This window comes from Corvus hawaiiensis, chromosome Z, assembly GCF_020740725.1.
Source record: "Corvus hawaiiensis isolate bCorHaw1 chromosome Z, bCorHaw1.pri.cur, whole genome shotgun sequence".
In the NCBI taxonomy this organism is placed as follows: Eukaryota; Metazoa; Chordata; class Aves; order Passeriformes; family Corvidae; genus Corvus; species Corvus hawaiiensis.
In genome coordinates, this window is record NC_063255.1 from 69,629,459 (window position 1) to 69,656,363 (window position 26,905).

General features: G+C 46.5%; 2 protein-coding genes and 1 long non-coding RNA gene across 3 annotated transcripts in view; 1 reads left to right on the plus strand and 2 right to left on the minus strand.

The window, feature by feature from the left end:
• The window catches only part of LOC125320418 (3'-5' RNA helicase YTHDC2-like), a 52,586-nt gene extending 34,156 nt beyond the window's left edge, over nucleotides 1–18,430 (plus strand). The window contains exon 5 of the mRNA XM_048292726.1: nucleotides 18,230–18,430. Within this exon, the coding sequence (XP_048148683.1) occupies nucleotides 18,230–18,407 (178 nt within the window). The 3' untranslated portion in view covers nucleotides 18,408–18,430. The remainder of the gene's footprint in view (nucleotides 1–18,229) is intronic.
• Nucleotides 18,037–19,442, minus strand: LOC125320421. The gene is made up of 3 exons (XR_007201107.1): nucleotides 19,350–19,442; nucleotides 18,644–18,757; nucleotides 18,037–18,265 (listed from the first exon to the last, which is right to left on the minus strand). It is a non-coding gene; the product is annotated as an uncharacterized LOC125320421 (long non-coding RNA).
• Nucleotides 19,443–19,542: 100 nt separating this feature from the next.
• The window catches only part of LOC125320283 (serine/arginine repetitive matrix protein 1-like), a 147,879-nt gene continuing 140,516 nt past the window's right edge, over nucleotides 19,543–26,905 (minus strand). Inside the window, exon 5 of the mRNA XM_048292417.1 lies at nucleotides 19,543–19,981. Coding sequence (XP_048148374.1) covers nucleotides 19,971–19,981 — 11 coding nt within the window. The 3' untranslated portion in view covers nucleotides 19,543–19,970. The remainder of the gene's footprint in view (nucleotides 19,982–26,905) is intronic.

The following is a 26,905-nucleotide window of genomic DNA, read 5'->3' on the forward strand; positions in this document are numbered from 1 at the left end:
ATTGCCTCATTTCTCTCATTTGGAAATTGCATTTACATCAAATACTGGTCATCACAGTGGGCTTTAAGTCACTCACTCTTCAGCCTCCCCTGCACTGTCTGATGGCAGAAATTCTCCACTATCAGTGCTTTCAAACACTGCACTGACAGTCTGCCAGAACACTGCAAAGCTTTAAAGACAAGGGTTACAACATCCTCTCCAACTAAGAACAAAGAAATCACTTTGCTAGAAAACCTGATCCACACAATATTTATCTTGTATTTCAGCTAAAGGCTTCATTCTTGCTTTTCACTTTGAGACCAGGGAGGAAAAAGCACAAAAATATGTATGTTCAACAAAGAGATGAGGCCAGTGAGACAAAATAGGTGAGAAAAGATAGCAGAGAAAGGAGCAGAAGCAAATTAAAGAATCTGTTGCAGCCAGCTACATAGGGACACCAAGGAACGTATTTGCTCTGTCGTTGGTACAGCACATGTTCATCTATCAGCCTCTATTTTAGGATGCTCTTGCTTCAGTGTAGAACTATTTTTCTTTCCTTTCTTTCTTTCTGCAATTCAGAGAAAATTTAGCTCTAATGCCCAGAGGCATTGGGTATGATATGCACTGTACACAGCACAGAGAAAATCACTGCCTGAAATAAATTTAGAGTCTGAATAGCATTTTAAAGAGAACAGGTTCTATGTGAAATGCTGTCCACATCACAGAGAGAAGATTTATGTAGAAGTGTCAGAAGACATCCATTTTTTAAGAATTGGAAAGGGTATAGATGTAATTGGAAGAGTCCTGTGGACTTGACCAAGTTCACAAATTACTACAAAAGATTAGACAGATTTCTAACCCCTGAATTGAGTAATTCCTAGCCATCTCTGAAGCATGTTCAGTCCAAACCAGTTTGGTGCCTGAGGCTTCACACTGCTGGTTTAAGGCTTGACAGAATTCATCGGCAGATCTGAGAGCTGTTAGCAGCTCCCAGTTTAATCGCTACCTTTCATCCTGACTTGTAAAAAAACAGCTGAAGTGACTACAGTTAAAAAAAAAAAAAAAGCCAAAAAAAAAAAAAAAAAGCCTCCAAAGCAAAAACGACTATAAACCACAGAAAAAAAACCAAAGTCACATCCAACAGTAACATGGGCTAATAACTGCAAATATCAAATGCTGCAATGACACCAAGAGGTAAAACACCAATTTTCACCCTGCAGGTACAAGGCTAAGTCTCACTTTTAACACTTCTCATTTCTTCCCTGTTTAAACTTTCCTTCCTCTACCACGTTACTCAGTGTCAATATCAATGTGCTAATATATTTTCAGTGGCAGCATATAGCTTTCTCTACATAAACCATTAACAGAAATCTATCAGTCTTCCAAAAAAAAAAGTTCCAAATTTTGTTCTGGTGGAAGAGGGAGAAAAGGTTGTGTACTCCCCAGCAGGTCTCTCTCTTCCTGCTTGTACCACATCTCAGAAAATGGTGAGACAATTCACTAAGTCTCTAAATTGAACTGCTCAGGACTTTTGAAAAATACATGTCATAGAATCATAGAACATTTTGAGTTGGAAGGGACCTAGTCCAGCCCTCCTGCAATGAGCAGGGAATACAATTTAGAAGCGCCTCTTTCTCCTCCCTCCATTTAAAGACAGCCATCCTTTTGTGACGAAAGGCACCGCAAGACTATTTGTAATTAGCCACATTAATTTTATTAAGGGCTTTTCCTCACAGAGACATTCTTTTGAACAGACACGCGGAAATGATCAAACACGATGCGCGTGCACACAACTCAGCTTCCCACCCTGTAATAATGCTCTGGTAGTCTTCAGACTTTCATGCACTCTAAGTTCTTCAGAAATTCGGTTCATCCATCCCAAGGCATTTTTTGTCTCTGTATTTCAAACTAGTACCAATAAAACATTGATACTCTGAATTTTAAAAAAAAATTGTTTGACGATCTTACTACAATACAGAATATTTGATTACATTATATTACTGTTTTTTGTTGGCATTATCACTGCACCTCCATAACCATTTACTCACATATTTCTCAGCCTCCTGTGATATATCAGCTATCTTTATAGCAACTATGTCATGCATGGCATAGCCTAATAAAAATCATTCTTATGCCCAGGCCCTACACTGGACTGATCCAGGGACGTATTCCCAAGCAAGAACAAGACTCTGCTACATGTTTTAACTCTATAAATCCACTGGAAATACAGACTTGATATTACTCAGATGTTAACTCAGAAATGCAACAAGGACTCCGTAATTAGGAAATGAGTAGAGTTAAACACTTTAAAAGTCTTGTTACTCTAAAAAGAATCTGAAACTAACCCAGAATTATTAATTATAAACACATTAAGATATTAAGTGACTTGAATATCTAGAGAATAATGGAAGAAATTCCTGTTTTAATGCACAGGAACTGCAAGCTTCTGACATTGAATTAGTAGCCCAGAGGTTCTAATTTATTAAATCAAGTCCTAGAAGATATTGATATGTATGTAAATAAATTGCTATCAGAAGTCTGGATTTCTTTTATCATATGGGAAACTTTCAGGATGAAAATGAAAGCTGCCAGAGGAATTTTCTTCTGTGTAATAATCAGCCATTCCACTAGGCTGAAAAAAACAATGAAGTGCACAAGTCCTTTTACTGCTTTGTATATTTATTGGGAAAACTGAGTTGTAGTTTTGTAAAGGTTCTATTGCTCTTGCCATATAAAAGAAGAACCTAAGGGATAAAAACCCAGCATCTTCAAAAAACTACATGGCTTTCTATTAATCTTCACTCCTCTTTCCTGAAGAGCCATCTCATATTTATTCTGTTAGTCATGAAGGTGACAGACAACAAAGGGCTGAGCAGGAACTCATGAGACTGACCTAAGAGGTATCAAAGGCCCAGCAAGAGTAATTTCAGAATCCTGAATGACGGATAATTCCTATCCTGGCCCAAAAATGAAAGGTGTTAGAGTACAGTCTTGGCAGTTTCAGGATGTATATTTCTTCCTTTTATTTTTCTTTTTAGTTCTGAAGTTCATTTCCTATGCAGCAGATCTGAATTTCAGAAGCTGGAAGCCACATGAGAAATATCTACAGCAGATATTTAAAGGTTCCTTAACAAAATTTGTAAACATCTATATATATATATGTGTACACATATATACATATATACATATGCATGTGTATATACACACTCAACCTTAAGCACCAAGTGGATTTATGACTATGCAAGGGCTACAAAGTATAACACCTTGAAATCATCATGAAACTGCAGCTTCCAGTTGATTTCTTGAACTGTTCCCAAACACTGGGAAGAAAAAATCCCACTACACTTGCAGAACTCCACAGCTATAGGACACTTCTCAGCCCAGCAGCAGAAATGCAGCAGAACTTTTAAACCCCTTTCCTGATATTTTATTAGAAAATATTAAATATGTTTTATTCTGCTTCTAAAACTCCTAATTTCTTTAAGGTAAAATTTGGGTTTTGTTACCTCATATGTCATCATAGAAATAGGTAGGGCATTTTGCTTTAAAATCCTTGTAGGGAAGATAAAGTCATAGAAGACACTGCAGATCCTAGCTTTTGCTACAGATGTAGGTAAACACCCTTCAGTGAGTATTAGCAGGATAATAGCATTGAATAAATGAGAAGACAGTAATAAAATATAGAGGAAAGGCTCTACCTTTGCATGTATACACCTCTATACTATTAAATTTTAGCTTTTGCAGAGGAAATTACTCAAGATATGGAGTTAAGCTGTGAAGAAGCCCATGGTCTGTCTCTGAAATGGGTCGAACAAAAGAGATACACTGAGCACAGCTTTGGAAAATCGAGGTAATAATGCAATGTCATTTCAGGTCATCCACTAAAGTGAGGAGGACTAAAGGAAAAATCAAAAGGAGAGACTGATTATCCAGATAGAATAGGCAGGAATGTCTGTTTGTTTGTTCTGTGGCAAACCACCACCAGTTTCCAGTCATTTGAGACCATCTTTTCTCGTCTGGAGTTTCCAAGGGTGACTGAACTCAAAACAAGATTAACTGCACTGATTGAGTCCCATGGAACTATCTGACGAAAGATTTGTCCAAGTAGCACATCCATCATAATCTGGAGGTGGAAGGGGAAGGAATGTAATTTGTCACTCTGGCAGAAAAATGAAACTTGGGTGTTTTTATTAAGCTGTCTGGGTAAGTTAGTTGTCAATCTCGTGGTAAAGGAAGAGCTTACAGCAACCACTTGGAAAGTGCTAGATGTCCAGGCAGGTTTGGGTGCAGGCACCAGAGTACAGAAATCAGAACACACAAGATGTGGATGAGCCTTACCAGCTCTCAGAAGGAAGTACAGGTCCAACAAATGAACTTGACAGAAGAAGGACTTTGGCTTAGCAGTCAGTACAGAACATACAGAACAACTAAAGGTCCTTCTGCAAAGGCCTGGTGTTAGCAGGCAGATGCAGAAGGAGTAATGTGACAAAAGCACATTCTGATGTATATTTTTAGGCAGTGCTTAGGGATCAAGTATGGAGGAGCTGTCCCAAGACACACCACTGGTCTGAAGAAGATGATCTTTTCCTCTACGAATTGTGATCAAACCCAGCTGTTGTACAGCCAGCCTGGTAATGTGACAAATGCAAAGAAAGGTATTTGGTATCATGTATACCTTACTTTGGTTTGAGCAGCACATCTGGGAGAGACAGTAAAAGAACAGCACTCTGTAAACAGAACTGCTGCTTGAAATAAATCACTGAAAAAGCACCTGCTAGCCTTCCCATCCCAGTGCAAGGGAAAGCACCAGACTTTTTGCATGACAGAGGAGGAATTTTCAGAGCAGACAGAAGAAAACAGTCTGCTAGGAAGGTTTTCACATTTATAAACTAAAGCAGGTTCTGCAATGCAGGTTTTAATGCGGGCACTCCCAAGGGAAAAATTCTGCTCCAGAAAAGGGTGTCTTGTCAGGATGTTATGCAATAAAGGCTCTTCAGGGGACAAAACATATGAGTGTTTGAGCTCTCTCAGACAGAAAACAGAAGAAAAGACATAGAGGCTCTTTGGAGTTTTCCAAAATATTCTCAGACAATAACTCACACAGCTTCTGTTCGAAACTGGGTCTATATTGAATACTCAGATTTATGAGAAATAGTTATAACATCTGACATCATGACTTAGAAACCTACCCAGGCAGCTAGAGAATATTATTGCAACCATATAGTTTGGCTGTAAAACCTCATAAAAAAAAGTAATATCTGAGTACCATGTAAGTACTCTGTTTTTGACTAAAAATAGTTTATGGTCTATATGCTGTCTCTAAGGGAGGAATATTAATGGAATCTCCAGGACCTACATCTAGAATCAGTTTTCACAAATAATACTTTTTTGTACCATGTCTTAGTAATCTGTCCAGTATCCACTAAAAAATATCAATAAAGCTCCTGAGAGGTACAAAGGATCAAAATCAAGCTTTAATAATATAAGCAATAATGCTTAAGTCCCAATAATAGACATACCATAGCTATGTAAAAATTCTATAAACCAGATTCTTTGTTAAAAATAGAAAAATATCTATCACACAGAGAACCTGCTATCAATGTACATTAGTCCATCTGTGTCAAACTAATAAAAACCCCAGCATGTGAAAATCCACAGTATCAGATGTTGCTCTAAGGAGAACACAGAAGAGTGAACGGCTCTTGTTTAATTTCAAGTGATGGGCACTGCTGAAAATACAGAGCATCTTTGTGTACACAGATTAATCAGTACACAAATAAAATCAAAGGTAACTAGCATCAGTTACATTTTCATTGCCTCAGAACTGCTGCTGCCCATATTGGGGCACTTCCAAACTAATGAAGTACATACAATTAAGTATAAATTTTGTACTTAATGCCTGGGAAAGCAATTATGCAGTAGCAGTGCTCACGAGGGTATGCTCTGAAGCCAAAGTTTGACACAAAGAGTCTAGAAAGACCGTGCAGATGAGGAAATGCCCATAAAATACAGTAAACCTTCAGTTGGTGGTGATCCACTGCTTGAATTCTCTGCATGTATTACCCAGCCCAGTTGAAAAGGGAGGAACCTTTCAAAGTTTATTTTCTTTGTGGAGATTTCAGATCTGTTGGACAGCTATGGCTGTAGTTCCTAGGTTGTATTTTTCCCTTTCATTGTTAACAGCTGTAACATCCTTCATAGGAATTTTTAATTGCTTTATTTGGGGGAAAAAAATAAAAAGGAAAAGAAACTGAACAGAGCAAGTATTCTGACCTTGCTACAAATATTCATTTATTCAGGCAGTGGTTTTGAACTGTGTGTTACCAGCAAATATTGCAAGGAAAAAGTAAAAGATGACCATAAGGAGTCAGAGACAATACTCTCCTATCCCTAAGACTGTGCAGAGCAAAAAGCTTGCAAATGAAACCCAGATGTTCATCCTTAAACGGGTGCAAAAATCAGCACATCCCGTTCCAGTTATGCTTTGAAACTCCAGATCTTTTCCTACTTCAAGTGTCTGCTTAACTTTCAAAGAGTTCTGGAAGCTCCCACAGATATTTCCAGAAAATAATCTTGGGCAAAGGATTACATACCCACAGGCTTCACCAAGCTGAAGGTTGGCCTTCTTTCAAGGTAATGTCTATCAAACACCACCAGTTTATTGCCAGCTGAAAGGAAGTACTTCACCCTGCCAGTGTGGTACTTCCTTCATTGTTCAATGTAGGATTCATCTTTTCAGTAGTTCACTCAGCAAATTATGGCAACACTGGATATGCTGGATAATCTCTTAGCATGGTCCTGCAGGTGCTTGATTGGATTTACCTAAATCTTCCGAAGCATAATTATGACAATCCTAATGGAACAAGTGAATTGAAAGAGTCGGAAATAAATGGGATCCTGTCACTTTGTGATAAAAGAGGTTTTGGGGACGAGGCCACAGGGCTTGGTTTTTTAGGGCAAACATGAGAATAAGTTTGCAAATTCTGTGCATCATAATGTAGAGACAGCTATGAGCAACAGATGGAATATTGAAATCCAAATGAGGATAGCTGGTTGTGAGGAACTCCCTTCAGCTGACTACTTACACACACCTTTTTTGAAAGCCTCCTCTGGCCATGATGCAAAACAGAAATCAAAAGAGTTTAAGGGGAGCTGGAGGTCTTCAAAAGAAAGATACACAGACACTATTAAATCTCCTTGAAAAAATCTCTGATGAAGAATAGTTTCTCCCCTTGCTAAAAATAAGCAATCCTCAGTGAAAATAAGAAATAACAAACCAGTTTTCACATGCTGCTGAAACAAAGTTGTGTATATAAATGGTTGAATATGAATTGAAATGTTGAAAGTCTGAACTAGACCAAACCTAAAATCATCAATAATTTCCGTTCATTCCTTAAAGCAACCTTTTGTAAAATTACCTTTTCAGTTGTAACTTCTCAAGACTTCTGAGGCAAAACATTCACGGTTGATGTGGCACTGTCTCGGTTTTGAAAGACAGGTGTCTGCTAAGGAAGGCAGAGGCCCCCCTTGAAGTGGCAGATATAACCCCTTTTCCCTCCAAGTTATTATATTTTGAAATCAAGGGCCTTTAGGCAAAGATGTGGGAAATAGGAATAACAGTTCTTTACTCTATATATATATGTATATAACCAGTCAAACAAAACAACAACAACTATGGCAGTAACAGCAAACACAAACCCAGCCCCAGCCCTCTCGGCTGTCGGGCCCTTTCCCCTCGGGTGCAGTTCCGCTCGCAGCCGGCAGGGGCGCTGGCGGCTCCCGGTGAGCAGGGCAGGTGCGATGGTTCCCCCGCGGCTGCAGGGGGCGCTCCGGGGCGAGCTCGGGAAACCCGCGGCTCTGGTGCCCTGGGATCCCGGGAAGGGATGGAACAAAGGCTTCACAAACCGCTGGGCAGTTGATCCCGGGCTCTCAGGAACAGCAGGCTGGAATGGCAGGGACGAACGGCAAATCCCGGGTGGCAGACGAGATGTATCCAGATGGGAGAACCCCACGGAGGCCCAGGCAGGCAGGGCGAGCAGGGCTACAGCGTAGCGAAAGCTCGAAGCAGCAGCGGAGCAGGGCAGCCACAGCTCGGTCTCCAGCAGGGCAGAGAAAGCGGCTTTTGGGGTCCCGGCGTTGCTTCCAGCAGGAAGAAAGAACGGCCAAAAAGAAAGAAGCAGCAGCTCCTTTCTCTGCAGCTTCTCTCTCCTGACGCTCAGAGCGAACTGTCCCCACACCCAGGTGTAGACAAAAGAGTAGCCAGGCCCGCCCCACTCCCCTTTTTGTCTTTCTTAAGTACAGCTATTTGTCCCCTAGCAACATGCATATGGGAGAAAATTCCTTTAACAGGAAAACCTAAGACTAAACTAAAACCCCAACAGGCACCTACCCCAGGACTAACCATGTCAGTTATGTAGATTCTAACTGGATTTCAGATTGATGTTCATCCAGGAGATTACAGGTCTTTCACTTTCCAAAAATACCTAATTGATTGTTCGCACTGGCATGAGCAGCTTCAGAAATAGCGAGTTTGAAGCAAAGCTTGCAGAATATGAATTCTGCATTCTCAACAGATACTTTGTAGATGCTGAAAGAGCTAGCAGAGAAATTTTCCACCTTTTACAGCCTCCTGTGAAAATCTCCATTCTCATGCAAACTAGCTGAGAGACGGTTTGTTATTTTGTAAACTATTTGCAGGTGCAGGATGTTGTGAGAATAATATTTGGAGAATGGGAACTATTTCTCTCAACCAATCATTTTGGTGGGAGGTTAATCAATAGGCCAACCATGTCATTTCTCTATTGCGAATCACGCTATAGAAAGATGGGGTTTTGGCATTAAAGGGTCGGCCTCGACTTCTTCTCTGCCAGCTCATTCAGCATCTACAATACTTCAGTGGAAACCAGATGATGCTATACTCATTCAGTCAGAAGAGTCCTGTATGACACCTGTACAGTCAAAAGACAGCCTTCTTTCTCCAACTTCACACATTATTTTTTTACAAAGTCTTTTTAATTAATTTTCTTTATAGATTATTTTCTTTGCCCAGTTTAAAACTTGCATATTATGGACATGGGAGGTCAGACTAAGCAGATTACTTGTGTGTCACCATAAACCAGGTTTGTCACATAGTCTAACTTGAAAAAAAAACCAAAAAAACCCCAACAACTCAAAATTACCACTGAGCAAGATTCCCCTTCTTTCAGTTTTTTGGAGGATTTCTAATGTGGAACCATAGTTGAAGAGCAAGGACTGATATTAGTTGCCTTTGGCAGTGGAAATGGGTGAAAATACCTTTTTCAAGCTGCTGCTTTTGTGGTGTGCTGAAGGTCACAAACCTCTCTCCTGTGCCAGTAGGATATTCTCTCCTTTTCCAAGGATGTGCTGAAGCAGCCCCAGTGAAAGAAATGTATTTTGTTTTAGCCTTTCACTCCATATTACACCTCAGCCCCACTGGGACCTGCACCACCATGACTTTGAGAAGGGATGGTGAAGGGCATCTTGTGGAGGCAATTGTTCTCTAACTGGCCCAGGCCATGCTTGCCTAAACCTGACTTAGCTGTGTGCAGCCATGGACTTCCCCCCAGACATACCACCTTAGGCAGGAAGAAGGGCTGCCCCTTGCAGAATCAGGGCTGCCTGTGCATGCATGACAAAACAGCACAAAAAATCCACTTTACATAAGAGGCTGCAGCAGGTTAGCTGTAAAAGGGAGCAGATCAGGACCCCCTCACTCTCTTTCCCCTCTCTTTCTCTTTCACTCCCACTGTTTACCCAGCTCCAGACCATCCACAGAACAGGATGAATATGGGATCTAGGAACTGGTGATATTATCTGTTCTGTCATTCTCTTCTCTACCTTTATTTCTCTCCTCCCTCACTCTGCATGGGCACAGCATGGCTGTCCTGTTCTGCTCCACACTTGGTCCTGAAGTTTACCATGGGAGTGGGGAGCTTGTGGCCGTGTGTTGTGGCTCGTGGGCCAGCACCTTTGAGAAGTTTGTTGTAGGAGCTGGGAACTTATCAAGTGTACTGTAAAAACTCAGAGCTCGTTAGCCAGCACGTTTGAGAAGTGTATCATAAGATTTAAGAGCTTGTTGAGCAAAATTTTTGCGTCCAAAGAGTGGGCTGGTTGCAGGAGCTAAAACAGCTAAGGCAATTAAGCACGAGAGCTCTCTGACACCTCTCTGGTGTCTTTATTAAGCCTGACAAGAATTTGCAACAAACATCACACCCTGTTCTGATGGGTTGGGATGATCACACCAACACCAAACTCCACAGAACACCTTAGAAAGGGACATCCCAAAAAACAACCCACTACAGACAGTGCTGCAATCACTCTATCAGGTGGAATGCCAGTCTCTTTGTACCTCAAAAGTAGAGAGTACACCCTCCTAGCCCTTTGAGAAACACAGCAGAGTTGATTCTGAAAAGAAAATAGTGTCTGAGAAATAACTCTGTTTCCATTTTCTTGAACAAACAAAAGAAAACTGGCAATATTTGACAATTAAGTTGTCCATTCTCCATCCTGCTGGTGGAATTTTCTTTACAGAGTTAAAATAGTTGCTTCTCTTTGCCTATTATTTTAAAATATAGTTCTTCTAAAAAATTGAAATAGTTTCTTCTCTTCTTGCCTTTTATTCTAAACTATTATAAAAGAATAATATTTTTAAAACTACTTTTCCTCCATCCTGAGAAGGTGATGTTCTTATCTCCTATTACAAGGTGATACAGCTTCTAAAATTTGCGGACTTTTAAACTGAACAACAAAATAGATCCCTCTGTTGTCAAACCTCTGGATCCCCGTTAGATTTATAGCTCCCATTCAGCACTACTGTATTCATTTCTTTTTGCAACAAGTCATTTTTATTCTACTCTCCTGGGGTAGTGTATGTACTTGACATACAATCTCAGCAAATTCTCTCAAACTGGCATTTATACTATTAAAAAATGAAGAGTATTGGTTTATAAAATGTTTTTCCAAGATGTAATAGTGGCTGGAGCAAAAGCCATTACTTTCTTCTTCAATAATATTATCTATAGCAATGAATTGTTGCTGAAACAATTTTATTTGATTGGGACATAGAAATAGAACTATGATTCAGGATCAAGTTAGCACAGGCCTTGTCAGAAAATTTACTCTCTGCAGGTTGCCCTGTTTGGCATCATGCAGCACAGAGAAACCAGAGCAGAGCTGAAGATGGGCAGAGAGGAGCACTGGAGGCAGGCTGAGGGCATGGTCCTGTGTGGAGACCAGCTGCCTCTGCTGCCCACTGTGCCTTTGGCATCTGCTGCCCTGCAGGGAGAAAGCACCGCCCAGAGCCTGTGTGAGGGAAAGAACAATTTATTTCCTTTTCCTTCAGTAAAGACTTGTGAGAGCCATTCTAGAGCTGCCGGTGCATTGGTCTCTGGCAGGGCTGGGGAGAGTCCTGCAGGCTGGGGGCCCTTCTCTTAACTGCTGCAAGGGTCCCCATGGCAATCGGTCCCAGCCCAGGACAGGGGTGCAGGGGCTGAAGCTGCTGCCCTGGGCAGAGAGATCCGCCACTGCCACCACCTCCTGCACTGGCTCCTTCTGGGGCCTGTCCCACTCCATGGGGACAGGTGCAGGTGGGGGGTGTCTGGGACCCCCGGGGAAGGCAGCCTCCAATATGCCGGCTTCCTCCTCCATGTCAGAGCCTTTGGGGCCACTGGCAGGAGCTCCCATCCAGGAGCTGCTGGTCTGGGAGCTGCTGGAGCTGGAGCTGGAGCTGGAGCTGGAACTGCTGGAGCTGGAGCTGGCACTGGCACTGGCCACAGGGCTGTTGTTCCCATCCCTGATGGCACCAGAGCGCAGCAGCCTCTGGGCCTCCTCACTGCACTGGCCCACAATGATGCTGATGATGCCATGCACCAGTGGTGCCGTGTGTTGCTCGAGGACAGGCTGCAGCACACGGACCAACACCTCAGCAATCAGCCCGTTGACGCACAGGTCGTGCAGGATGGAGCTCTCTGTGGCCTCAACCAGCCACCACCAGCGCCGGAATATCCCCTCCAGCCTCTGGCGCAGCCAGAGCCGCACGGGCTCCAGCAGCTGCGGTTGTCCACGGAAAAGTCCGGCCCACACCTCAGGCAGGAGGCCACCCAGGAACTCCAGCCCCGAGAGGCCCTGCTCAGCTGGGGACAGTGTCCCCCGTGGAGGAGCTGGACGGGGCACCACAGGGCCATGGGGGCTGTTCTCATCCAGGTGGCCGGGAGCTCTCCCTGCCTGGCTGGTGGCCGCTGGCAGCTGCTCAGGGGCTGCCAGATACTCGTCTGTGGGGTCAGAAAGCCTGACAGTCTCTATCGGTGTCCTGCAGAGTGGGCACGAGGGATTTCTGTGTGCCCACCGCAGGATGCAGGCCAGGCAGAAGCGGTGGCAGCAGGGCAGAGCAGAAGTCACATCCTTCCGAGAGTCCTGGCAGACGGGGGCAGTTGCCATCTGTCTCCATGGCCATGTCTGGGCTCTGCACTGCCCACGTTGCCCGGCTGCCCCAGCCAGGCAGGGCTGGGAAACAGGAGTGACGGCTCCGGGACTGGCACTGAGATCTGCCAAGAACAGGCCGCATCCAGCACCAGAGAAGCCTGGCTTGGTTCTCTCAGCCTTGCAGTCTTGCTTGGTAGGAGTTCAGCCTGGAGCCAGAGTGGCCCTGCCAATGTCTGAACGTAAGCAGTGAGGGACACAATGTCACAATCCATCCCCCTGTGATGTCACAGTCCACTGCTCTCTGACACCAGCCTCCACCCCCAGTGACAGAACAAAAGGCATTCCACCTCCTTGGAACCCCAAAATAAGCAGTGAGGGACGTGAGGTCACAATCCAGCTCTCGGTGATGTCACCATCTGCACTTCAGATTCCTCCACCCTGTGGTGACACAGCAGGCCTTCCATCCCTGGAGATACACGTTGTCAGGAGAAAAAAGGAAATACTGTTCCCTAGTTTCAATTTCTACATTTCCGTGTTGCTCTCCCTCAGCCACCTGCATCACATGTCCTTGGCCCCGTCTCTAATCCCTGCTCCTGACACCTTGCCATGGTTCCCTGGGGACAGTGAGATGCCATCACACCCAGGCCTTTCAGGCCAGGCCCTGCACAAGTTTTTTCCCCTTTGGTTTAAAAAGTCAGAGTTTGTCCTCTCTGCAGCCCTCCTAGATCAGGGGTGATGGGCACAAGGACACTTTGCATCTGTGTTTAGGGCTGTGGCACTGTTCTGCCTTGCTTGCCCAGTAAAATGGGTCCCCTTAGTGCTGTCTAGTGGGGCTCCAAAGCCAGGAAGGAATTCTCTCTGCCTTTTGTTTCGACACCAGTTCTTTCATCTGCACAATGACAAGGCCAGGCCTCCATCCTGGGAGCATTCCTGAGGTGACAAGGGCACACTCCAAAAGACAGCATGTGGGCCCCTGAGCTAAGGAAATCTGCAAATACACAGATGGTTCCCCAGGGCAGGGGTGCAGCTCTACTTTTCTCCTCCTGCCTCCCATGGCTTTGGTGAGTTGTCTTCACCACCTGAATCCTGAAGAATCCGTCAGGAAAATTAATCCACGATGCCAGAGGTTTATGTCCAAAAAGGAGACAGAGCAGTCCTGTAGCTTTATTCAAATAAAGGGAGAGGCCATGGGCATTTCCCCTGGGGTCTCTCAAATTGTTGGGGGATGCAGCCTCCTTTTTATGCTAAGCTCCTAGCCGCGTCTCCCTCTTCCTTTTCCCTACTGGCCGAGGTACTCAGAAGGTACAGATTTCCCAAATCGCCTGCGCTATGCTCCCCTCTAATATGCACCCCCTTTTTGTTATATAAAAGAAAGAAAAAGCTTACTCATTGTTCTATTAAGTCTTTGTTCTTTTTCTCTAGGTTCAGGTATTTAACATGGCCTTGGCTGAGCAACAGTCCACGTTGATTAGTAACATTTTCTAGAACTAAGAGTTTCTTCTGTTACTTCCTTGTCTGTAAGTTCCTGGCCCTATCTACAAGCAGATTCACACAGTCGGTAAAGACACATTTATCTTATTCCCTTCAATTAAAAGGAAAGCCCCTCCTGCAGCCAACTCTTGTCAATGTAGACTCACAAAGTAGATCCTGCAATGGAAAGAGACTCCTTAGAGTTGGTGTGGAGAGGTGAAAGGGGAAGGTTTGTCCTTTGGTCACTTGAAGTCTTGTTGGGGAGCTGCTTGTGCTCTGGGGGATGGACACAAATGATGTGTATCCAAGCCTTGCAGGAACATTTCTGAGCTTCTGACACACCACAGAGACTTAGTGGTTGTTATGTCGGGGGAGGAATTTCCATCTGGGAACCTTCTGAAATTCCTCTTTTTTTTTCCTGCAGAACTATTGCCATAATCTTTTGTTTCCAGAGAATCTTTTCCTTCTTTTTGGGGAACTTGCCTCTGCTGCCCTCCCAAATCAGGCTATTTGCCTGGGTTCCTTCCCAAAGTGAGGAACAGCCTGAGGCCTCTGCTCTCCAAGTGCGACTTAAGGAAGCACAGGGTTTGCTGCTGTGGGAGAGGAGCTCCTCTTTCCTGCCTGCTTTCCCTTTGGGACAGGCTGGGGTGCGTTCAGTTGATAAAGGGAGGTTTAAACTCTGAAGGAGCTGCATTTCAGACCGCTCCATCCTCGAGCTCTGCTGCAGGTGTCCTTGGACAAAGGCCTCTTGGTGCGTGAGCTCCCAGGGGGCAGGTTAAGGAAGGAGGTTGGTATTTCAGGACTGGCACTGCTGAAAGCAGTTGGTTTGTGGAGGAGCCCAGAGCTGGGAGTGGATCCTTTTCTCCAAGAAAAGGAAAGCTGCAAAGTGGGAATTTCATTGGCAGAGATGGCAATCAGGAGTGTTTTCCAAGAAATGGGCTGGCAGAGAGGCAGGTCTTGTGCTGAACTGGCTGTGTATTTGTTTGGATGGTGGGGAGGGTCAGAGACACAGACACAGACACCAGCTGAAGGAACACTGTCATTTACTCTAATGCAGAAGTGCAAGGAAACAAGCAGGAAAGGACAAGCTAAGCAATGCAGCTCATCATTGTAACAAAAGCTTGCCTCTAGTGATTAAGAGGGATACATCACCAGATACCCTAATCCTTTTCCCCTTCATCCAGATCCACACATCAGCTGGGGGAAGCTGTCCCAGCAAAGCCCTGCAGAGCCACGGCCGGCAACGGGCACATCCTGCGGTGCCTCCACCTTTGCCGGCCACGAGGCTTCCGAGGGCGCTGTGAGAGTAGCCCAGCTTGGACAGTGCTGCAGGAGCATCTGACAGAACTTCTAGAGCAGGGACACCTGATTTCATTCTCCTCTTGGTTTTCTCCCCAAGCCCAGCCAGGGCTCAAGGAGGAACCGAGGCCAGATGTGGCCTTGTCCGGTTTCTTGATGCCGAAAGGTAAAGACACGTTCCACCAATGAAGGGATGCACAGATCCCATTGATGGTAATGCCTGCTAAGGAGCAGACCCATAGAACATTTGGTCGGAAGGGCCATCTAGAGGCAACTTTGGCTCAGGGCCTGTTGTTGAGGCCTCAGTCCTTCAGTGTTTTGTGGTGCAAACGAATGCCCTGGAGGGCTGGAAACGACCAAGTCCCTCTTTAGCACGTTGCAGACAGGGAACGGGATTAGCCCTGCCAGGCCGGGCTGGGGCCAAGAGCAGAAGGCCGGCACGCTGCCTTTGCCCACAGGCAGCCGTGCAGAGCAAGGAGGCCGCTCCTGCCCGGGGGCTGAGGTGCCCGAAGCTGCCTCCCTGCTGCGCAGCTCTGCGGGGCCCGTGCTGCGCAGCGTCCTGGGCAGCCAGGGCAGCCCGGCTGCCTTGGAGCGCGAGGAGCGTCCCAGAGAAGCTGCGGCCCTTTGCTTTGGAACTATTTCTCCCAGTCCTGTCATTCATCCAGAGCGTCTGACGTGTTTTCCTTTCTTCTCACAAATCCTAGACAGCTTTTTGAGAGAAGTGACTGATGTAGCTTCTGCTGCTGGTGCAGCTTTTGTCTGCAGGTCAGGGCAGGTGATTTTAACCAAGGACAGAGTCCACAGTTAACACTCCAGTTTCAATAGAGCCATTTACAAGTGGGCTGCTGACACTGAGCAGCTTTCCTAGTTTTTGGAAAGTTACGACCTTAAAAACCCCACAGATTTTCCTACCTGAGGATACCAGCAGTAGTAAGATGCCAATTTTTTGCACCTCTTTTCTGTATCTTTGTTGCTTTTAAGAGTTCCTCAGTCCCCAGCAGGAAAGAAAGCATGTGTGATAATGCAAGTGATTTGAGAGCTCTGTGTTGTGCCTTGCCACGTCAGTGTTCGTGACAAGCTGGACACCCCACTCGTAGGTCTGTCAAGCTGAATTCCCCCTAATTGTGTGCAAACAGCAGCCCAGAGATGCCGAGAAGAGCAAGGACGGTGGCTGGGTGTGCACAGACACACCCGTGGGCTGATTGCTGTGTGGGCAGAAGGCTTTGGACAGCAGTACATCTTCACTCTCCCAAGTTGGAAGAGTATTTCAAATCTATATGAAGTGACAATTCTTCTCCTCTATGTAATTTATCCTATATAGTACAATATAGGACAAATTTTAATAGATCTAGTATAATAAATAGAGTATATCAAAGATATACTTGATCTTTTCCTAAGCCATTGCCTGTGGGGCTTATAGACCATCTCCTAGCAGTACAATATTTTTGCCTTCTGGTCCTACTTATTATGGCATCAACTCCCCTGGGAGTTCCTTCAGGGAACTTCACTCAAAGGGCTTCCATCACTTCAGCACTTGTGAGAACTTGTTGCTTCCCAGTTCTCCTGCATCCTTCTGGATTTTGGAGCATTTCAGCACTTGGGTCAATGGCCCTTCCCTCCTCCCTGCCCTGCAGCAGTTACAGTCACTGTTCTCTCGCCCTTGCTCCAGACCCTTTGCCAAAGTGCTGCCAAAGGCAGCGCAGCTGGCTCGGGATCCCTGGTTGCTGCTGCTCTCCAGGATGAGCTTCAGAGGGGCACTTGGGAGCGCTCCCTAAAGAGCTCCCGGTGGGACGGGGGTGGATTTCTCCTCCCCGGGTGGCTCCTGGCTGCAGTTCTACGCTCAGGGGAGTCCCGTTTTCTCAGCAGGCCTCTGCAGCGAGCCTGTAGCCAACGTGTGGCTCTGCTGCCATCCCAAATGTGCCGTTCCCTTGCCCAGCCTGGCTGCAGCTGGGGGGATCTGCTGGGCACGGCTGGGGATTTTCATGGCCAAAATCCTCCAGCATCATCCCATTTACATCTGCTCCTTCCTTTGGAGAGCACAAATCACAGAACACTCATCTCAGCTGACAAATGTCATTTATTACAAATTGCTACACCCACGTTGACAATATATAACTATACAGATCTAACTTTAAGTTAAAAAAAGTTATTTATTAGATTTCTACAACAATGGAATGTAAAAATATACAAATACCAACTTCCATTAACAAAAATTAATTTATTGCCACCTATACAACAACTCACTATACACAAAGATAAATTGAAGGTTAACAACTTAATTTATTGCATACTACTACAACCGTACAGCCCATATATCAGTACAAAAATATCAATATCCCTCTCTAAATAGCCCTATGCCAATAACTCAATAAACAGCATTCTACAACTATATAACTTCACACATATTTAAATAGAAATAAAGACATTTATAACCACCACAATATACAGATATAAATATAGATTAAATATTACTTATTACATACTATATATATAAATAGATACATACAACAAACCTATCTATAGGCAACCATACCAATCTACATATCCATACAACTAAATCAATACAAATATATAGCTGTACATCTCAACACATATGTAAATATAGTTATACCTAGAAATAGATCAATATACATATAAAAATATAAAAATAGACATATATACCTAACCAAATACCACTATACCTATTTATGTAGCCATATGCCTATAACTACATCAATAGAAACAGATACCTAGGAAACAGTATACATAGGAAACAGAACTTAACACAGGTATAACAACATACATACATACTTAGATATATACACATATATATAATTACAAACATATATGTATATATATATATATACATAGCATACATCCATAAATATAACAACATACATATACAAATATACCTATACAAATAGCAACCTACATATAAATATCCATGTAATGATCACTATCTTATGAGCAAGTCCATACATCTTTAAACAGAAATACAAGAAGAGGGATTCCAGCCGCCCCATCTTCAAAGCCTCTCCCTTGGTCTCTTCCTCCCGTGCAGAGCAGCTCTCCTGGACGGGGACAGCAGATGGGACACCTGGCAAGCAAAGGGAACACTGAGTCAGGATCGGGACGTTTCCCTTGGCGGCACCTGCACTTCCATCAGGGAAGAGAAATCTCAGAGCCTCCCCAGGAGGCTTAGAAAGAAAAAGCAGGCCCAGCGGGCCAGGCTGTGGTGAGCGCAGCCCCGGCGGGACCGTCCCGCAGCCCCCGGCAGCGCGGCACAGCCGGCACCGCTCCCAGGCCCTGCCGGCACAGCTGCCTTGCCCAAGGACAGCCCCTGTGCCGCCCGGGGCAGCCGCGCTGAGCGGCCCCAGCACGGGCAGGGCCCGCTCCTGCCCAGCCGGCCAGTGCCCGCGGCCAAAGCCCACGCCAGCCTCACGCCCACCCTGCCTCAGCGGCCCTGGGGCCTCACCCAGGGTCTCGGGCGGCAGCAGCAGGTCCATATTCGCTGCTCTTGCTGGCGGCCTTCAGCTTCTCCCTGCTGGCTCCCGTCACTCTCTGGCTCTTCCCAAGGTCTTCAGGGCAGCTGGGGCAAAAGCGGAGGCTCTGGAATTGGTTCCAAGGGCTGGCAGAGCCGCAGGCCCGGACGCCACTGTGCTCCCTGCTGGCCCCCTCCATCCCCTCAGCCCAGCCATGCCCTCAGCAAACCCCCAGTCCTGCCAGTTCCTGCAGACTCTCAAAGTCCTCTCACCCCCCCTCACTCTCTTCAGACCCATCAAGTCCCCTTAGACCTGCCACCCCCCTCAGCCTGTGCCTCTTCCCTCGCGGGACTTCTACCCCTCAGTCCAACCATTCATTCCCCACTTTTCCCAGTTCCCTCAGCCCCACTGTTCCCCTCAGCTCCCTCTAGAGCCCTCAGTTCCTGCCACTCCGCTCAGTCCTCCCAGTTCCCTCAGTCCTAACACCCCCCTTAGCCTGTGGGGACACTTCCCTGTCCCCTCAGTCCCCACCATCCCCAGCAGCTCCTCCACACCTCTCTGCTCCACCATTCCCTTCAGCTCTCCCAGTCCCTTCAATCCCCACCATTCCCCTCTGCTCCCCACATCCCTCAGCCCCACCAGCACCTCAACATCAGTGTCACCTTCAGTGTCACCTCTCCCCAGCCCCCTCTGGCTCACCGTCCTCCAGCAGCTCCTCAGGGCACAGTGCCTGCGGCCACCGGCAGCTCCCACCGCTCCAGGGACACCGGGGCTGCAGCTGCTGCTCTGCCCGGCCCGGCCGCCAGCTCGGAGCCAGCACAGGAAGAGGGGACAGAGGGGGCACAGGGGCAAAAGCAAGAGGTGAGAGAGGAAGCAGAGCAGGAAAGAGGTTAAAAAAGCTGCCTATACCTATACAGATATCAATCTATGTACCTAATGCTCCATACACCTATAACTATACAAATATATAACTATGCACATATAACTATTTATAAACATAACTACATATATATAAATACAACTGTACCCATGCAAAAATGTCACTACGCAGATCTAGAAATACAACTATGCATACATAAATAAAACAATATACATAAATATATATAGAAACTTACCTCTATACAGATCTTTAAATTCATCTATATAGACATATATATACAACTGTATAAATCTAGAAATATAACTACAGAGATAGATAAATATAACTATACACATCTATCAATATCACTATAGACAGAGGGATTGCACCTGCCCGATCTTCTCGCAGGCTCTCCCTCTGTCTCTTCCTCCCACTCAGGACAGCTCTCCTGGAGAGGTCAATCAGATGGAATCTGGGAAGCAAAGGGAACACTCAGTCAATATTGGCCCTTGTGCACACTTCCCTTGGGCAGCAATGGTCCTTCTTCTGAGGGACTGTTAAAGACGGCCTCAAAGGCAGACTCTCACTTGGGAGTTTGAAGGCTGCTCTTTAAAGAACAGGGAGCATTCCAAGTTTTCAAAACCTCCAAAGGTTTGAAGTATCCCAATAGAGTCTCAGCACCCACAGTGCAAATGGCACCAACGAGAGCTTGAAGCACAGACAGGCCCAGCTCCCACACAGAAGCCCAGCCTTGCTCTTTCTCTGTGCTGACAGAGACACCTCAGTCCTCACTGAAACGGCTGAAGCTGAAGGGTGCTGTGAGCTGACTTATGAACCACATTGGGACACCCGGGTTGGTGACACAACTCCCACAGGGTCAGGGTTATTCACGGCTCTCTGGCCACAGCACAGCACTCGGTGTCAGCGCCCCTGGAGAAGCGTGGAGGGCAGGGCTCGGGGAGGCTGTGCCAGGGCAGGATTTGACCTAAAGGCACCAGGAAGCACCAGCCCTGCAGACAGGAACTCAGCTCTTCTCATCTCCCTTCCTGCCAGAGGCAGGCTCAGAGCAGCCGCCTCAGAGCTCTCTAAAGCAGTGTGGGCTCTCTCCTTACCAGGCTCCTCGGGCTCCAGGGAACTGTTCCTGCAGCTCTCGGTGCCAGGCAAAGCTCCCTCTGCTGCAGCCCTGTTCCCAGCCTCCCCTCCTGAAGACTCAGGGGCAACATTAATATTCCCCTTGAAAGAAAACCAGAAAGAAAGAAACCCAAATATCACTCACTGTTTTCTTGGAATGACTTCAGGGGTACAAAACTTCAGAGCCTGCCACATTTTCTTCTCTTGAAGAAGAAAATGCTTTTGAAAACTGCTGTGTGAGAGTTTACAGAAGACAGAAGTTCATCACACTTAGCAATGAGATATTGGGGATCCCAAAAAATCCCACTCTCCACCTTGACTCTGCCCTTCTGGGCTAATAAATCTGCAGCAGGCAGTGGGTCTGCATATTAAACAAAACAGAAGTTCTTTGGCAAAGTTGTATAATAATATGCAAAAAGGCCAGTGCCAACACAGGAACTGAACACTCCAGGCAAGGCTGGGAAGAGGCAAGGGTTAAGAGGAAGGGGATTCCTAAGTCAAAGAGGGAATCTGTCAAACACAAGGACTCATGGTCCCTGACTGAACTGCTCTTCCACACAGAAGAAACCCCTGGGCTTAAAGGGGTCCTTAACCCTGTCATGTCCAGCATCATCATTGTCCTGCTCACCAATCACACAAGTCATGGGGCCTCAAAACCAACATTTCTGCCCCTTAAAAGCTCCACTGCTCACACACTTTCATCCCTTGTTCCTAACAAAGAGGTCTGGGCCCCAAAGGCCTTCAACAGTGGAGAAGATTAATAGCCAGAGATCTGCCAGGATGAACCACGCTTCTCATAGAGATATGATGGAACTCCATTTATTCTATTGTCAGACCCATATTTATACTCTAATTCTCCAAGCATGCATAAGCAAGCTCCATACTATTGGATTACAGCTACTGTTCACGCAGCCTTTAATAGCAAGCGATTGGTTACAGATTAATATGCACACGACTAACTAACATAAGTCTTTCTCTTTCTATGGTCAGCATCCCCCTCCGCAACATCCTGTCGGGTTGCCACATCAGCATTGCTCCTCTCTTTTTTCTCTAGTCAAGGACAGTTCACTAATACAGCTTGGATTGTGCATGTACATTCACTCAGCAATTTCTCTACAAAGATTGACTTCTCAAACAGAGTCCAAAAGCTGCCAAAGCTTCCACTTCATCACCACAAAGACCCCTGCACCAGGGATTCTTCCCAGCAAAAGAAGCACCCAAACCTGGCCAACACAGGCTCACACCTCTCATCCTCACTAAGGGGGGAGACTTTCCATTCCCTCTTCTTTTGGAATCTTGTTTGACCAAGCAAATCCTTCCCTGTCCATTCAAAGCTTAATCCAAGAAGCCTTTGCTTCTCAGCCATAAAACAACATTCACAGCTCTCAGCCCAGCCCCTTTCATTCCCACCCAATGGAGTTACCTGAGCCAAGGGAGACCTTTCAGGCAGGGATGGTGACAGCATCTCCTCCAGTGTCTCAAGAACAAGGTCTAGATCCAGGGCTGGCAATTCCTCTTCCCCAGGACTATTCCAAGTTGGAGGCCATCCATGCTGCCCAGCCAGCACTGCCAGGTGGAGCACTGGGGGCTGGATGGTCTGGTTTGGCTGCAGGAATCCAAACACATTGGTCAGGCTCCAGAATGTGGCTTTGGGATGCAGAGCTCTATTGCTGCCTTGCAGCAAACATCACAGGAAGCACACAGCAAACTCAATTCCAGAACTGTATTCCAACTTCCCAGGGGATTGAAAGAGTGATTTCTTCCTCTCAAACAGTGTTTCTTCTAATTGATGATAGGTATGTATATTAAAGGATGGATTGTAAAACTGATCTACACACAAAGACTTTGTAATCTCAGCCTTTTCTATCTCCCCAGCAGCTTTTGGATGTGACTGCTTCTGAGTTTCTCATCCCAACAGACCACAGAAAGTGGATTCACCCAGGAAGAGCCCAGATCTGCAGACACACATGCTAAAATTCAGCTGTGATTGTATCATAAAAAGCAACCTTGTGCGTGAGGCCGTATTCTGCAGCTGCAGCAGTTCTGGGGACACAGAGCTCACTGAAATCCAATAGCCTTCTTTGCAGGAGAGACAATCTGTAAACTCTGCAATATCCTGTCAGCATCCTAGTTGGGCTTCATTCCAAGGAAGATGGGGGTGCACCTGACACTGACCACTTGTGGACCAATGTTTTTGCCTCTCCCTTTCATCTCTACAGAGAGGCTGTCTGGAAAATGGCCAGAACACCCTCCAAATCTGGAGGAAGGACAGCAAAAGCAGACAGAGATTGGTTTTGTTATCAAGGTCCTGCTTCCCAGTTCACTTGACAATTCCTGTCTGATTCACACTTGAGATGTACCCATGACAGAGCACTGCAGGAAAATACTTCAAGTGGTCACTTTTCATGATCTTCCTGAAAAGCAATGGTAGAAACTCTCTCCCTACCTGATGGGCTGTAGGCTGGGTGTGCTGCTCTGAAGATGTGCAGCTTCTGCTCTCTGGAAGGGCCACAAAAGGGCTTTGATGGTCTACAGGAACCAGCGGAATGATGAGCTCAGGCTGGCGTAGAAATCTGTGTGTGTCCTCTGATGAATCCTAAAGAAGTCTGGAGGTGGCAAACACTTTCCTGGGAGGTGCTGGGAAAGCCTCACACTCTTGAGAACCTGGACTTGTGCTGGAAGGGCCTAGAGGCAGCTCTGAATCCTCAGGTGAGGCAGCACCAAGGTTCTGGCTCAAGGGAGCTGTGGAGCAGAGAGGAAAGAAGAAAGGAAGCAAAGGGAAGGCTGGGTCACTATTGGTCCTTGGGTATGTTTCCCTTGGCAGCAACTGCACTTCTGTCAGGCAAGAGAAAAGCTCAAATCCTCACAAGCAGGGTGAGAAAGAAGAAATCCCCACATGTACTGGGGCTTTACAACAACCAATTCCTTGTCTACTTAGCGCTCCCCTACTCATTCAATAGTCTGTAAAAGTGTCCCATTGCAATTCCTTGGCAGGAGGCAACTGCCACAAACCCAACTGCCAGGTCTTCTCCCTCTGCTCCAAAGGGACAGGAGGCTCCCTGCAGCTGAGCCAGACAAAGACCGAGCCCTCGGCACTCCGATGCACCCACTGAGAGCTCCCCAAGCATCCCCAGGCCTGGGCAAGGAGCAGAGCCAGCCACAGCTCAGGGCTGGGCCAGTTGCAGGCCCAGCGGGCCAGGCTGTGGCGAGCACAGCCCCGGCGGGACCGTCCCGCAGCCCCCGGCAGCGCGGCACAGCCGGCACCGCTGCTGGGCCCTGCCGGCACAGCTGCCTTGCCCAAGGACAGCCCCTGTGCCGCCCGGGGCAGCCGCGCTGAGCGGCCCCAGCACGGGCAGGGCCCGCGGCCAAAGCCCACACCACCGTTTGTGCCTGCAGCTCCCACCCTGTTTTTTGCTTCACCACCGGTGGTTCCTGCCTGCTCTCTTTCTCTTTCTCACGCTCAGGTGTGGGCAGCCGAGACCGGGGGCTGAAAGTGCTGCTCAGCTGGGCCTGGCCACCAGCCCAGCCCCCAGCACGGCCACAGGGCACAGAGGTGGCACAGCAGACAAGGCAATGGGGACAGAGGCAGCAGAGTGGGGATAGAGGTGACAAAGCAGCAGATGCCTGGACAGCTACCAACAGACATACCTAATTATCCATTGACACAGAGCATGTGAAAGAGCGGCCTCTAGAATGAAAACCTTAGCTTGATAGGTGTCACTATAAACATCTAGAAGCAGAACTAGAGGGAGAGGGGTTCCAGCTGCCCCATCTTCACAGCCTCTCCCTCGGCCCCTTTGTCCCGCCCAGAGCCGTCCTCCTGCAGAGGTTCAGCACGTGGGCATGGAGGAAGCCAAGGGCTGCAGAGCCCCTGCACAGCTGCCATGGAGCTCTTGCCAAGCCCTGCCCAGCAGCAGCCCCTGCCAGCCCTTGCCGGTGCCTTGGGCTGACTCAGGGCGGTGTGGAAAGGAGGATGGGCAGCAGAGCCTGGCACATCCATACCTGGGCTTCTTGGGCTGCCAGAGCTTCCTGCATTTCTCCAGTCTTCTTTGGTGTGTCCTCCTCCTGAAGCGGTGATCCTGTAGAAAAAGGGTCTGCTCTTCCTCAGAAGGTCCAGTGGTGGCTGTGTAGCTCCTGTCCTCTGGAAATCCAGTGGGAAGGTTCTCTCTGGTGTTCAGAATCTCAGATTATATCCAGGATGGAATGCTTGGTTCCTCCCTCTGGGTGGAGCATCTCACAATGGGGTAATGAGTCATGAGGCCAAGTATTGATTAGGCTCATTAACAGAAGATGGTCCAGAGGGAGTTGTCTCTGAGTCAGGCGGCAGGACAATGATGGGCCCTTAACAGAAAGATAGTCTGGGGGGAGGAGGCAAGGAAACACTGCCCCTCCTGATTTCAACAGCTCATGGGGATGGTAATAGAATACACTGCAACCCAGGACACTGATCTCTCCTGGTCCTTATCTCAAACTATGAAACTTTTGGTACGTTTTCTCTGTCCCCAGCAACTGCATCAGGGAGGGTTCTGGCTTCTGTCATTGTCCCTTCTCAAAGGTTGCAACACACAGAAGCAGAGCATCTGCGCTCCAGAGAGCTTTCATCACACATTTGAAATATATGGCAGAGAAAACATGAAATGAAAACTACTTCTCGCTTTACTGGTAGAAAATAACGCAATCTCAGCAATCTTCTTTTCCACTCCAAGAAGCTTAAAATATAAAACTAGATTAATTTTATTTTAAATTCTGCATTGCACAACAGAGAACAAGCCCCATAAAATTGTATTACTTGTTATTAAAATGTACAACTTAATTTTTGTTAATTTAGAATTGAGGCTTTCTTGGCCCCTCTAAATTTCTTCTCAGGTGAAGATGTGGCAACAGCAGAGGTTTAGGGAGGATTACAACTGGTCTAAATGTCTCTAAGAAGCTCCAATGGCAGAAAAGAGCTGTTCTTTCTATCTCAACCAGAAGCACCCATAAGGCTCAATAAGCTCAGTGCTCTACTGACAAATTTATGAAAGTCAGCCTTGTCTTCCTGGAGGGCATCAAACTCCCCCTTCCTGCTTGCTGCCACCACAGGGGCTCCGTCCACTGCTGGTTTGTGTCTGATCCCTGCTGGGCTCCCTCTGCCACTTCAGCCGATACCGCCCTGGAAAGGCCTCCATGCTCTGGTGTTCCCAACTTTGGGCTAAATTCTTACCAGCACTGAAAGAAGTGGTAAAACAAAGAGCCATTTTCAGTCCTGCCTGGAAAATCTTCTCCACTGCCGCTGCCAGAGATCGATCATCTCTCTGTCAGCTTGGCACTGTGCCTGCTGCATCCTCATCCCTGCCCCTTCCATCAGCAGGAAGTCTTGCACATCAGCACTCAGGCTGTCCTATGTCATGAAAAGAGCTGTGTCAGAAGAGCAGAGATCACATTTCCTTGGCATTCCTAACAGACACAGGAAACATGAGTCACAAAACTGCTTCTTGGACACGATAGAAAATATTACAGTCACGCAAAATTCAGTGGAAAAGACACTGCTGAGATCGAAGCTTACGATGAAATGCATTGACATCTGTGAGTTTTAATTTGAGGTCCAGAAATTTCTTGAGTTTAAAAAGAACCAAACTTTGTGTCAGAAAAGCTTTTTGTGCAGGGGATAAAATTGCCTGAGGCATTGGAACACAGAATTTCTGATTCCATCTCAGGTTACATATGTGACCCTGACAAGTAATTCCGTTGTCATGTACAACAATAGCAGAGGTTTTAATATTCCAAAGAAATAAACAGTTCAAAGCATGGAGCTCAGTAGAATCTTTTGAGATTCTGAAAAAGAAACTTACTTGCTTTATGTCTTGATGCACTGGTGTCCTCAGGGGTGAAATGCCCCCAATATGAGGAAATGCTCAGTGTGCCTGAAATCATGGATTCCTAGAGTGGGTTTTGGATGGAAGGGACCTTGAAGACCAGCCCAGGACAGGGTTGGTTTTCTGGGCTGCAACTGCAGCACTGTAGAACCTGGTGAGATTGCCATGGCTCCCCTTGTCAAGCTTGTCCAGGCTCCTCTGGATGGCATGTGATCCCTCAGGTGTGTCAACCACAGCAGCCAGCCTGGTGTCATCTGCATATTTTTTCCTGGGTTTGGGGATTTTTGACAGGTCGGACAGTTGGTTTTGTAATAAATGGTTAAAGAGTTCTTCTTTTTGATTGAGAAGAAGTTAAAAGTTGCTTGTTAGAGGAGAGGGGGTATGCAGTTAATGAGTTAATTGTTATTGCA